The sequence below is a fragment of the Oncorhynchus masou genome, chromosome 9, assembly GCF_036934945.1.
Source record: "Oncorhynchus masou masou isolate Uvic2021 chromosome 9, UVic_Omas_1.1, whole genome shotgun sequence".
Lineage (NCBI taxonomy): Eukaryota > Metazoa > Chordata > Actinopteri > Salmoniformes > Salmonidae > Oncorhynchus > Oncorhynchus masou.
Genome location: NC_088220.1, coordinates 47,554,055 through 47,566,419, shown reverse-complemented (window position 1 = coordinate 47,566,419; position 12,365 = coordinate 47,554,055). Strand labels below are relative to the sequence as shown.

Genomic DNA, 12,365 nt, shown 5'->3' with positions numbered 1-12,365 from the left:
AGAAAGTCCCGTCTCCAGTGCCCAAGCCGTTTGACTCCTTGAAGCCCTCCGACTGCCTGTCCCTGCTGCCCTCCAGCCCAAATCCTCCTAAAGTTTACAAACGGAACAGGCACCCCAGCTACCCCCCGTGCCAGCGCTCCCCCGGCTCCAGACCACTTCCATCCCCAGGTATCTTCAAACTCTTTACCCCAATTTGCCTCAAACTGTCATTGCATTCACACGTGGAGACATGCAGTATGGTCAAATGTTTGTGTCCATGTTGTTTTGCAGATGGTACCTCCCAGTCTGCCCATGAGATTGTGACGGTGGGGGACCCCCTTCTGAGTTCCGGCCTGAGGAGCATCGGCTCCCGTCGCCACAGCACCTCCTCCCTCTCCCCCCAGCCCAGACAGAAGGTGGTCTCCTCTTCACAGGCCGCTATAAACCAATTGGCCCGGCTCTTCTCTCCCGCCCCACCCATTCCCCTCTCCTCCTCCAGAGACCTGGGTCTGAGGGAGAAGGGGAATCCACCTGCCAGTGGCGTCCGAACGCAGGGCCGCGACACTAGTTCACTCAGCCCTGGAGGTCAACACAGCAGGCGCCGCCACAGCATCTCTGAGATGAAGACAGACGGTGGGAAAGAAAGCGTGCCTGGCAAGCAGGCTATGTGTGAGAACCCTAAACTTTCCCCAATGGCCCCAGAGATGACAGGAGCGAGCCAGGCCTCCCCACCACCAGGTATAGGTGTCCTGACAGGGCACCAAAGGGCGAGCAGCAGCAACTCCCAAGCAGAGAAGGGGACGCAGGACGGGAAGGACCCAGACCTGTCGGCTGGCGTCATGCTCCTCTCCCGCCACCGCGTCGCCACGACCCTGTCCAAGGACAAAGGTGGTGGTAGTAGTAACCTGGCCAAGGAGGGAGGTGTTACCTTGGCGCCAGCTTCTAAAGATACTGGAAAATTGGGGTCTCCCCAGCCTCCGTTCCACAAAAGCGTTGGGAAGAAGTCCCAGGATTATCTTTCGGGAAAAGTCCCTGCCGCTGCCATGAAGCCCCTGTGGTCTTCAGAGGCTATGGCCGAGGAGGACGCCGTCAAACGGAGCTTCCAAGCCACCCCGGCTGTCCCCTCCAGCCATGCGGCCCCCACTACCAAAGACAAGCACTCCAAAGTCCAAAACATTGACAGCAGAGAGGCATCTAAAGAGCGGGAGAAGACTCCTCAGAACAGCAACAAGAACACCAACAATGCTAAAGAGACTGGTGGAACCACTAACGCTCCAACCCCAACTTCTCAGAACAGCAACAGCAAGGCTGCGACCCTCCGCAACAACACCAGAGCCACTGGCAAGCAGGAGGTGGAAAAGCTGGAGAATCAAGGAAGAGGGCGATCTGCAAAGAGCAGGGAGAGGTTTTCGAGCCCTGAGAAGAACCGCGCCAGCCTAGAGGCCATAAAGCAGCCCAGGTTAGCCTCCGAGAGAAGCATGAGGGCTTCGCAGGTTCAAGCAAGAGTAACCGCCAACAACATCGCCGCTGCTAGAGACAAGAAGCGGGCTATAGTCAAGGCGTCCCTGACGCCGCTGAAGACCGACCCTAACGGGACCAACACCGTGAGTTCTTCCTCTGACTCCTGCATCACCACTTCCATCTGTCCCACAGGCCAGGAGGGACCCCCCAACCGTAAGTCTTCCTGCTCCATGCTCTTCTCACCGCCGACACGCTCAGAGAGCTCAGAGTTGAACAGCCCGCCACTGCACCCTGAGGACTGCGTGGAGAAGCGCCTCCTAGCTCACTGCACCGAGGACGAGGGGACCAGCGACCGGGACGACCATGCCCTGCTGGAGGAGGAAGGTGGCGACAGGGATAAACATCACGAAGATGACAGCGACTGCTCGGGTTCGACCAAGCGGCGTTACCCTAGGCGCAGCGCTAGAGCCCGCTCCAACATGTTCTTCGGCCTGACACCTTTCTACGGAGTGCGCTCCTATGGAGAGCAGGATATCCCCTTCTACAGCAGCAGCGGGGATGGGCCCGGGAAGAGGAAGGCCGGAGGCAGCAGGCGCTCGGCCGAAGGCCAGGTGGACGGTGCGGACGATAGGAGTACCTCCTCTTCGGGGGACAGCGGAGAAGAAGAGGAAGGGAGATTCAACCAGTGTTCCAACAAGGATCCGTACTATTACAACTTCACCCGCACCATCATCAACCCCGGCCCTGTGATGTCCTCAATCGAGGGGATGGGCCAGTGCCTGGGGAGGGGCTCTCAGCTGCAGAGCTTCCTGAAGGAAGAGGAGGAGGAGAGAGTTGTTGCCGCTGTGGATGAGGGTGTTCCCACCCGGAGCCTCCTGGGCCACCAGCAGATCGGCCAGCTGGACGGCGTTGACGACAGCTCAGAGAGCGACGCCAGCGCAAACACCACCACCACCACGGCCACCGCGGCGACTTCTTCCCACAAGAGCACAGGTAAGAGGAAGGGCAGAGAGAGGCACACGGAGAAGCTGGAGCATGACTCCGGGAAGGAGGCAGACAACGGCAGTGGTAGCAGCAGCAACAACATCCGAGAAGGGAGGAAGAGCCAGAAGGACAACTCCCTCCCTCTGGGTGGGGTGAAGTCATCACAGGGACAGGACCCCCTGGAGGCCCAGCTCTCACTTAACACTGACCTTAAGTCGGACTCGGACAACAACAACAGCGATGACTGCGGCAACATCCTGCCCTCGGACATCATGGAGTTTGTCCTCAACACGCCCTCCATGCAGGCCCTGGGGCAGCAGCCTGAGGCCGCCGCCTCCGAGCTCCTTTCCCTGGACGGGGGCTACGGGGTGGGCGTCAACCGCCGCAAAGACATCCTCTTTGAGGACTTCCCCCAGCCGCTGGCCAGCACTGAGCCCGTGGAGAGCAGGGTGAACACATCCATCTCTGTGGAAGAGCCGTACGGTCTACCACTGGAGCTGCCTTCTGACCTCTCTGTCCTGACCACTCGCAGCCCCACGGTCAACAACCAGAACCACGGTGGCCTCATCTCAGAGGGCTCAGAGTGCACCATGCTGTCCCTGGCAGCATCGGATGAGACAATCACTGAGAAAGGAGGCGAGGACAAGCAGCAGAAAGGAGGGGCCGGCGTGTCCCCTGAGAGCCAGCAGGAAGGAAGTGGAGGTAGCCGAGAAGGTCACATGACCCCAGTGCAGTTTGAGCACATCACCAGTCCCTCCCTGGGTGAAGTTGTAGAAGCAGGTAACCAGGATCTGACCAGGAGTTCTGGGACCCCAGTCCTACCCAGCTCACCCACCTTGCCTCTCCAGGGACAGAAGTACATCCCTGCTCCATCTTCAGTCAGCCACGGACCTTCCCATGTGGCCAGCACGGCTGTCCAGACCAACACCCATTTAAAACCAGGCCCGGAAAAACAAATTGTGGCCAACCAGCATCTGCAGCCCCTCTACGTCCTACAGACGCTCCCCAATGGTGTCACTCAGAAGATCCAGATCACCCCATCGTCCAGCGCAACAGGAGTGATGGATACCATCACTCTAACCACAGGGCTCACCACCAGGATAACCACCTCCCAGCCGATCTTTCCTGCTGGGGGTAAAGAGTTGGGCACCATGCCCCATCACCCTCAGATCCATACTTTCACCGGCAACACCCAGACGGGCTTCCAGCCTGGCATTCCCAGCACCACCTCCGGCCTCCTGATTGGGTTGCCCTCCCACGAGCCCCAGATTCTGGTGACCGAGGCCGGGCGGAGGCATGACCTGGCCCCCAACGTGACCATGTCCAGTTCCTCCATCTCCACGTCCTCGGCTGTGCCCGCATCTGGACACGGCAAGAAGCGACCCATCTCCCGTCTCCAGCCACGGAAGACCAAAAAACTGGCCCGCTCTAGGAGCCAGCCCACCCTGGGCCCGTCTGAAGTGAGACCCAACATGACTCTGATCAACCTGTCCTCGCCACTGATGGCCCAGTCCGAGCTAGGCACTCTGACCACGGCCGCCACCACTTCTCACCACAAAGTCCCCAACATTATCAAGAGACCCAAATCAGGAGTCATGTACTTTGAGCCCATCCAGCAGAGGATGCCTCTTCCCAGTGGGCAGCCTGGCATCCTGGGCCACGCCTCCTCCACCCACCTGCTTCCCGTCTCAGGGCTCAACCCCAACCAGTCAGCAGTGCTGAACATGGTGTCCATGGCTCAGCGCAGCGGGCCCGGAGGCCTCACGGCGCCAGGCTCTGTCTCTCTCAGCACCCCGGTGCTCAGCTCCACCAAAATCACAGGACCCATCAGCAGTCTCCTCTTCAAAGCCAGCCCACACAACCTGCTCCAGTCTGGAGCTCCTCTGATGTCCCAGCTGTGCAGCCCCGCCCAGACCTCCATTGCCAGCAGCATCTGCGTGCTTCCCTCCCATCAGACCATCAGCATGTCTGTCAGACAGCAGATGGACCCGGAGAGCGGCGCCTTCCAGCGGCAGCAGCACCCGCCAAATGGCAGGGGACAACCTGTGGCTCCGGCCCCCAGCCCGGTCCAACCGGATTCCGACAAGGGACACCTGGTCGGAGTGCTCTCCCAGAGTTCCAGCTCACACACCATGCCTAAATCCAGGTCCTCCTCAGAGCAGAAACAAGAGCTGAAGTGTAGCGCTGCCGTAACTGCATCCACGTGCTCGGGGAAAGGCAAGCAGAAAGCCAAGCGGACGAGGCAGAGTCCAGACAAGGCCAGCGGGAAGAAACACAAGGGTTGGCTGGCAGAGCCTCCTCGGGAGATGCAGGGAGACCGGCCCACCTCCGTTCCTGGGTAATATTCTCACATAACCGATAACTCATTAAATAATTAACTAGGACTATACTTTAACATACTACAGTTGCCACCTGCTGCTTATCCATATTTGAATTCCCTCTACCACTGCAGGTCTAGAGAGACAGTCTCTCCCGAGCCCATGGACACAGGCAAGCCCAGAGAGAGGGGCACCAGCAAAAAGTGAGTAACGCAAGCTTGTCATCCCTTCCATTCAGTACTATTAATATGTCAATGGATAATGCGATTAATTTCAAAATGTATTTTATTTGCAGTGTTTATTCTGCCAAGTCTGCTGAACCTCCTGCTTTAACCAGTAAAACCAGTGAGTTCCCTGAGGAGAAAAGCGAGACCACTGCTGGTTCTCTACGGGTGGCCAGCCCTGACCAGGAGGGTAGCCACAGGGACTCTTCTATGGACAGCAAGCCCAAGAAGGGACTCCTCTTTGAGATCTGCAGCGATGATGGCTTCCAGATCCGCTGCGAGAGTATCGAAGGTCCACGCACTTCTAATCTTCTTGTTCTGTTTCCATGTAGTGTAGTTATGGCACTCGATGGCAGAAAATGGCGCTAAAGTTATTGAAGTGAATGTGTAACAGGAAAGATCTCTTATTTCAAAGTCCTCCTACAGCTGAAGTAAACTGTGTATTTTTAATACTTACACAGAGATGAGACACGAAGCTGACATGTGTTGTCTTCTCCCTCCGTCCCACAGAGGCCTGGAAGTCCCTGACAGATAAAGTCCAGGAGGCCCGCTCCAACGCCAGACTCAAAGAGCTCTCCTTTGAAGGTAAAGTGCCTTTTATCAGATTGTATTTTGTTTATGCAGGTTCAACAACTTTTGAGGAATGAAATGGTGATTCATCACCAATTTTTTTTTTTCTTCCTTTCGTCCTCCACTCCTTCCTTTTTTGTGTTATCTTTCTCTCGATCTTATCTCTTTTCTTTTTGTTTGTTCTCTCTCAGGAGTGAACGGTCTGCGGATGCTGGGGGTCCTCCATGACGCTGTGGTGTTCCTGCTGGAGCAGCTGTATGGTTCCAGGCATTGTCGCAACTACCGCTTTCGCTTCCACAAGCCCGAGGAGGCCGACGAGCCCCCGATCAACCCCCATGGCTCGGCCCGCGCCGAGCTCAACCACAGGTACAGACACTCCCAGAAGATGGATGGCTAAGTCACACACAGCCCTCTTCCAATACTTAAAAAGTGCAAGGTGTTGGATTGGTATCCAGACAAATGTACAGTTACTCTTTATCTTTATTATAACAAGAGGCTGCCTGGACCAGCCTCCATGTGCATCCTTCCTTCATCCCGTCCTTTAAAGTAATCACTGAGTCATACCATGTGGCGGAGACCTTACGTACACCTGATGAATCATGTCTAATGATTACTTCAGGAAGGATGCATTTCTACAGTTTTTGAACTGGGCCCCTGCCTCTTAGCTTTCCTTTGATTGTTGAAGAAATCCAGGTCTATACGTGATCTATGCATTCTACTTCAGCAACGCAAATCTTGTGAGCCGTTTGTACACTGGCTCTCTTAACTGATGTTTTGGAGCTGGTAACTGTGTATACCCCTTACCAAATCTCAACTCACTATTTGGGAGAGGTCCTTCCTAGGGTTTAGAGAGTCTGCGTCATTGAGTTGTATTTGCCTGCGTCATCTGACCTGTCTGTTGTTCCTCGCCACAGGAGGTCTGTGTTTGACATGTTCAACTTCCTGGCCTCCAAGCACCGCCAGCCTCCCGAGTACAACCCCCACGAGGAGGACGAGGAGGTGCAGCTCAAGTCTGCTCGGTGAGTCACTCCGCCCTGCTACACAATTCCTGTTTTATTTTTAACTTCTGTAAATCAGGAGGACTATCTCTCTATCCTTCATCTCATCATTACAGTGGACTTGTAGTCTTTCCTCTGGGTTTTCTGATCAACATCCCCGTATCCACCAGTCGGCGCTTCATGGTGTTAGTAGACCATCCTTCCTTCATTGGAACTCTTGAAACACTGTGCTACTGTTGTTTTTCAGCCGGGCCACCAGCATGGACCTCTCCATGCCCATGAGGTTCCGACACCTGAAGAGAACTTCCAAGGAGGCGGTGGGGGTCTACAGGTTAGGACAATGCTGGCTACGTAACGTTTATGAGGGGGGTTACATTTTTAACCAGGCAAGTCTGTTAAGAACAAATTCTTATTTACAATGATGGACAAACCCGGATGACGCTGGGTCAATTATGCGCCGCTCTATGGTACTCCCAATCACGGCCGAATGTGATGCAGCCTGGAATCGAACCAGGGACTGTGGTGACGCCTCTTGCATTGATATGTAGTGCCACAGACCGCTGCGCCACTCAGGAGCACGAATCCCAAATTCAGTGGAATGGTTTTAACAAGAAAATGAACTACTACTGTAGCTTTGCTATAGCTTGTTCCAGAGAGTGGGGTTAGAAGGTGAAACCTTTTGTTGAACCAGCGGTCACCGAGCCCCTGTGTCCTCCCCTCACAGGTCAGCCATACACGGCCGAGGTCTGTTCTGCAAGAGGAGCATCGACGTGGGGGAGATGGTGATCGAGTACTCGGGCAACGTCATCCGCTCTGTCCTCACCGACAAACGGGAGAAGTACTACGACGGCAAGGTGAGAAGAGAGGCCTCAATGGAACACCGTTCTCTGCTCATACGCTTTGAGTCTTTACAGGGCCACGGTCAATAGGCAAATGTTGCACATAGAAATGTCATGACTAGATCTTGCGCGGGTCCTTATTCTACTTGTCAGAGGCACATTTGTTCTGTGTAAGGTGTTTGTCTGAGTGTTGGGCCCTGCTGAACGTGGTTTTCATGTGTCAACACCACCCTATTAACCGGTCAGGCTCTTCAGTCATTTGATAATGGGGTTTTGTTGACTGCAATCCTCAGCCAATAGCTTCTCACCCTCTTCTCTTACTGTCCCTTCCTCTACAGGGGGTTGGCTGTTACATGTTCCGCATCGACGACTATGAAGTGGTGGACGCCACCGTGCACGGCAACGCTGCCCGCTTCATCAACCACTCGTGCGAGCCCAATTGCTACTCGCGTGTCATCAACGTGGACGGGCAGAAGCACATCGTCATCTTCGCAACACGCAAAATCTATCGCGGCGAGGAGCTCACCTACGACTACAAGTTTCCCATCGAGGAGCCGGACAATAAGCTTCCATGCAACTGCGGAACCAAGAAGTGCCGGAAGTTCCTCAACTAGCCCCCCCACTCTGATGTGTGATGGGAGTGGTGTTCGCGGTCTTTCTCCCACTCTGCCATAGCGGTCCCCTCGACGAGCACGAAGCCATCCATGCACTGCCAGGTCTTAGTGCAGAATGCTGCTTCCAGTACTGCGCTCCCTTGTTGCTGTAAGGCTTGGGAAGAAAGGTGTGCGAATGACCCGGTTAAGTTTGATACGAGCAGGTCTCTGTTTTGGGGAGGGACATTTTTGTAAGAGAACAACCTTATTGTTGTGCCTCCTTTTGGTTTTACTTTTGAATCGGATGGTTTCAGACTCTGGGAAGTCCAAGGAAATGGTGACTGAGGTTAGCGATGTTTTCTGTCTCTGAATGATACACAAATTGCCCTTTCATTCTGAATTTTAACATTACCTCACATTATTTTCTAGATTAAATCTCAATTCTGTGTGAGCATAGAATCCATTAATTATGTTTCACACGACAATAATTGCCACCTTGTACGTTCCATTTTAAACACCCAAAGTGCAATTTGTGGAAGGGAATTTTCTCTGCATTTTAGAAAAAGAACCAGGACGTATTATAACTGATCAGACAACGCTTTTCTCTTGGCCTCATCTGTTTGGCCTCATCTGTTTGGCCTCATCTGCCTGTCGGAATGTGCATCCTGTGCAGCCTTCTGAGTATCTCGCGAGTATCATAAAGAATTGCTTGGGGCTGCTTCACTGTGTGTTCAGCCACTGTAAATAGTTCCTATGCCCGTCCAGAGCAACAAGTCGCAAGATGTGTTAGGAAGAAACACTAGAGGGAGCTGTAGTCAAAGCGATAGAAAGAAGCCTGTAGGTTATTTATTTTCAAGTGTTATGTTGTTGTTAATTAATGATAACCACGAGTGTACTTGTAGAGACGTTGTTGAAGTCGGTCGGTGGTAATTGGATAAAGTCGTGACCGTGACTAGCAAGCTACGCTGAGATTCTGGTGGACTGACAGCTGAGGGGTGAACTTATATTTAGTTTTTTTTTTTTTTTTTTGCTTTAGTAAATGTTTTGTATAGGAAAATGATAAAGGCAGAGCCGTCGCTTTGTATCGCAGGTATGCACACATTGTCTTTTGAAATTAGGTTAGGATATTAGGTTATTACAGCAATGAGAACCAAATGTCACCCCCCCGAATCTGATTTCCCTTTAATCCCATTTTAAGATCGAAATTATTCTTATTATGGCCTATTTCATGAATTACTTTCGCAAAGGAATTGTCTTTTTATTTGTGTCGAACCAATTTGTTTGAAGTCTTGTCTCTTCTGTCCCTTTTTTTTATGGACAGAAAAATATCACGCTTGCTTTGAGAATGTAAATAATATGTATATTTTTCTATACAAACGACTAAAAAGCACTCGATAGTGAATAGCACTTAATGTTATGAAATTGTATTTATATTTTTAAGAAATCGTATTTATTTTATTGCCATTTTTGTAGGAAATAGAGGTTTTTCAAACACTAACGCTTGTGCTCTTTTTATTGAGCTGCCTTTTTTCCAAGCTGTTTTTTTCGTTGGCGTTTTTAATTTTATTTTGTAGCCTGAATGTTTCTTTTTGGATTCCAAAGACTGAAGCTGTCGCTCCCTGCTGAGCCCAGTCCACCAGTAGCTCTATTTTCCAATCTGTTAATCAAGGACATTTCTAATGACTGCCTGTTAGCAGCATGGCATTATTATATGCACTTGAGGGAGTCCATTTGAGTGCTGGTTTATTATAATAGCTTTCTGAACTCCTTTTCCCAGCCTTAATTCCACACTATGCGGAGGCTCCAGCCAGTCCATTCAGACTTGGGGCTGCTCGCTGTGCGCAATTCGTTCACTTTCAGCTTTAAAAAATAAATCAATTTCTCTACAAAATTCAACGTCTCCCTTTCGGGATCAAATGCGCTCCAAAATCTGTTAACTGTAAGGACATAAAACACAGTTAACGCCTGTAGCCACATTGTACCTCCATGTCTTTCAGTCAGTGTTGCCTTCATATTAATACTGTCAATGTTTTATGGCATTTACATGAGACCTGGCTACACATAGAAAGCTGGGTAGAAGCTGATTAAGTTAGGAAAGGTTAGAGGCTAAGCTTTACCATTGACCACAATGCAACCTATGTAGAAGTTTGTCCGCTCGCTTGATCTCTCGCTTTGCCTTTGTTGTAACTGAGCATGCTTCGTTTAGAGAACTCTGACTCGTAAATGGACAGTAGTAGTCCCAGTTTTGGTGGGACATCGGTGTACAAAATGTGGCTCGGTTGATGACAGGCGTGTATTTCCTTGCATACCTCGAACAAAGCTCACCAAATTGCTGCTTTGTGCAACTCTGGCTCGAGTTGTCCTCTTCAGGCCAGTAACTTTATTTGTTATGTTTTTGGTTTGTAATCCATTTTTCCTCGTACTCTGACTTTATCTTGAAAGGCCGTCGCAGAATCTCGCCAACCCTTACCCTGCCCAGGCTGTGAAGTGAAACAATAACTTTGCCAACACATTGCACTTCAACTGTGACAGAGGCACTGACTTAACATGGGGAAACAACTTTCTACTCCTTGTAAACCCAATGGGTTCCTATGTTTAAAAACCACACAAGCACAGATACTGTTTAAGCTCCCTTAGGAATTGTGGCCCCCCAGCAAAGTGCACTTCTGGTCGAACTTCCCCCCCAAAGTGTGTTAGGGACGTTCAGAGTGCAGGGACCACTCTGGAGGCCAACATTCTCCTCCACCTCCTTGCAGCCTGGGTTTTGCCAGCTAATTCGGGGATACAGTTTTGATTCAGCTCTCGCTGTCCTCCTATCCTGGCTAGCCTTAGGGTGAGGCACAGGGTCATGCTGAATTCTGCTGCTGTGTCTTTAATGAATGTATATACAAAAAAACGGAATTGTGGTGATTTCTGATATCAACCACTTTTCTTTAGTTAAAAAAAAAAAAAACAGACCGGACTGAAAGATGATCTCACAGGACAGTTTGTTTCATTTCAGAGGGGGAAATGATTTGAGGGACAGCATTCTAAATTAACATCGAAAGGTCACACTGAATTAACTCAGACTTCAAAGATGGCTTTGGTAATCCTTTTACTTAATCCCAAAGGCTTCTGACTCCTACAGATCCACAGCAGTGACGTGTCCGATGTTTTTACAACAACCCATTAGTCAAGTGTTTTTAAATGGCAAGACTCTTGTTGTTTCTTGGACTTCATAATGCCGCACCACACCAGTGGCCCTTGTCCTTCACTTGTAATTATGATAGATCTATATCAAAATATTATCACGTACTTCAGTATCTATACAATATACAGAATGGACAAACTTAGTTACAGTAGCAAACAGCAGGTTTATAATGGTTAATTGCCGTGTTCAATGTACTCTTAATGGTTTTGTGTTACAGTATCAGTTTAGAATAACTAATGTACGGTTTTGTATATTGATATCCAGTACCAGGTGTCCTGCGCCTGTATGTTCCTTTTGGCAGGAGCTTTGCAGTTCTTTTCTTTTTTTTTTCTTCTCAAAAATAAACCAGTATTTATGTAATGATGCATAAAGTGGTTCTGAACTTCTTGAGGTCAGCCATTTTATTTTGTGATTTGATTGTTGTAGTGAATGTTTTTATTCTTTGTATATTTTTTTTACAGGGATTTTAGACTACCTACTTGATTGTGGTATGATTGAGTTTGTGGAGACCAGGAAAAAAAAAAAAAATCCCACCCAAATGTTATTTTACCCTCTTCCATGTCTCCCTTACCACCCCTCTTCGGAAGCTTTGGTTGTACTTATGTACTATTTTATAGAAAGTGATGATGAAAATAAGTTGTATTTATTTATTTAGTGTATTGGAACGTCCATGAATTTATTTACAGGTCAAGGTAGTTGCTGGAACCTGCTTGAAAGAAGTTGGGGGTGGGGGGGTAAAAAATACTGAACTGTATTTGTAATTTTATAATTGTTCCTTGTGTATAGAACTTATCAGCCTGAGATGAGACGCGGCATCAAGGGGAGTTGGCGGTAGGACTTGGAAATGGTTAAACGGCTCTCTTCCTATGCCTTGAATATACCTTTGTCTTATTAACACTTCCTCATGAGAATAATGATATTTTTTCCCTGTTACAGAAATGAAGGAAAGTTGAACCACATGAGTAAACCACAAACTACTTAAGGTTGAATGTATAATTAGGAAACACAATTGTACATAACTGTAAAAAGAAAAGTTTCTAATCATGTTTATTTTCTATGCACTTTTTTTTATTTAAGTGATAGTTTAAATAATAAACATGTCTCGTTTACTCTTCAGGCTCTCCATTTCTTTTTCTTGTTCTGTCAACCTATAAAATAGTCCTTTATATTGATACTAGTTAGTGATAACATGCGGGGCCCGTTATCCTG

The 12,365-nt window shown here is 49.7% G+C and overlaps 1 protein-coding gene across 3 annotated transcripts in view; it reads left to right on the top strand.

The window, feature by feature from the left end:
• LOC135546068 (histone-lysine N-methyltransferase 2A-like) overlaps positions 1-9,127 on the top strand; it is a 46,130-nt gene extending 37,003 nt beyond the window's left edge. For all 3 annotated transcript variants that reach the window (XM_064974194.1, XM_064974193.1, XM_064974192.1), the window contains exons 25-34: positions 1-168; positions 271-4,762; positions 4,877-4,945; positions 5,038-5,258; positions 5,477-5,551; positions 5,728-5,902; positions 6,451-6,555; positions 6,782-6,865; positions 7,259-7,388; positions 7,712-9,127. In XM_064974194.1, coding sequence (XP_064830266.1) covers positions 1-168; positions 271-4,762; positions 4,877-4,945; positions 5,038-5,258; positions 5,477-5,551; positions 5,728-5,902; positions 6,451-6,555; positions 6,782-6,865; positions 7,259-7,388; positions 7,712-7,987 — 5,795 coding nt within the window. In that variant the 3' untranslated portion in view covers positions 7,988-9,127. The remainder of the gene's footprint in view (positions 169-270; positions 4,763-4,876; positions 4,946-5,037; positions 5,259-5,476; positions 5,552-5,727; positions 5,903-6,450; positions 6,556-6,781; positions 6,866-7,258; positions 7,389-7,711) is intronic.
• The last annotated feature ends 3,238 nt before the right edge of the window (positions 9,128-12,365 follow it).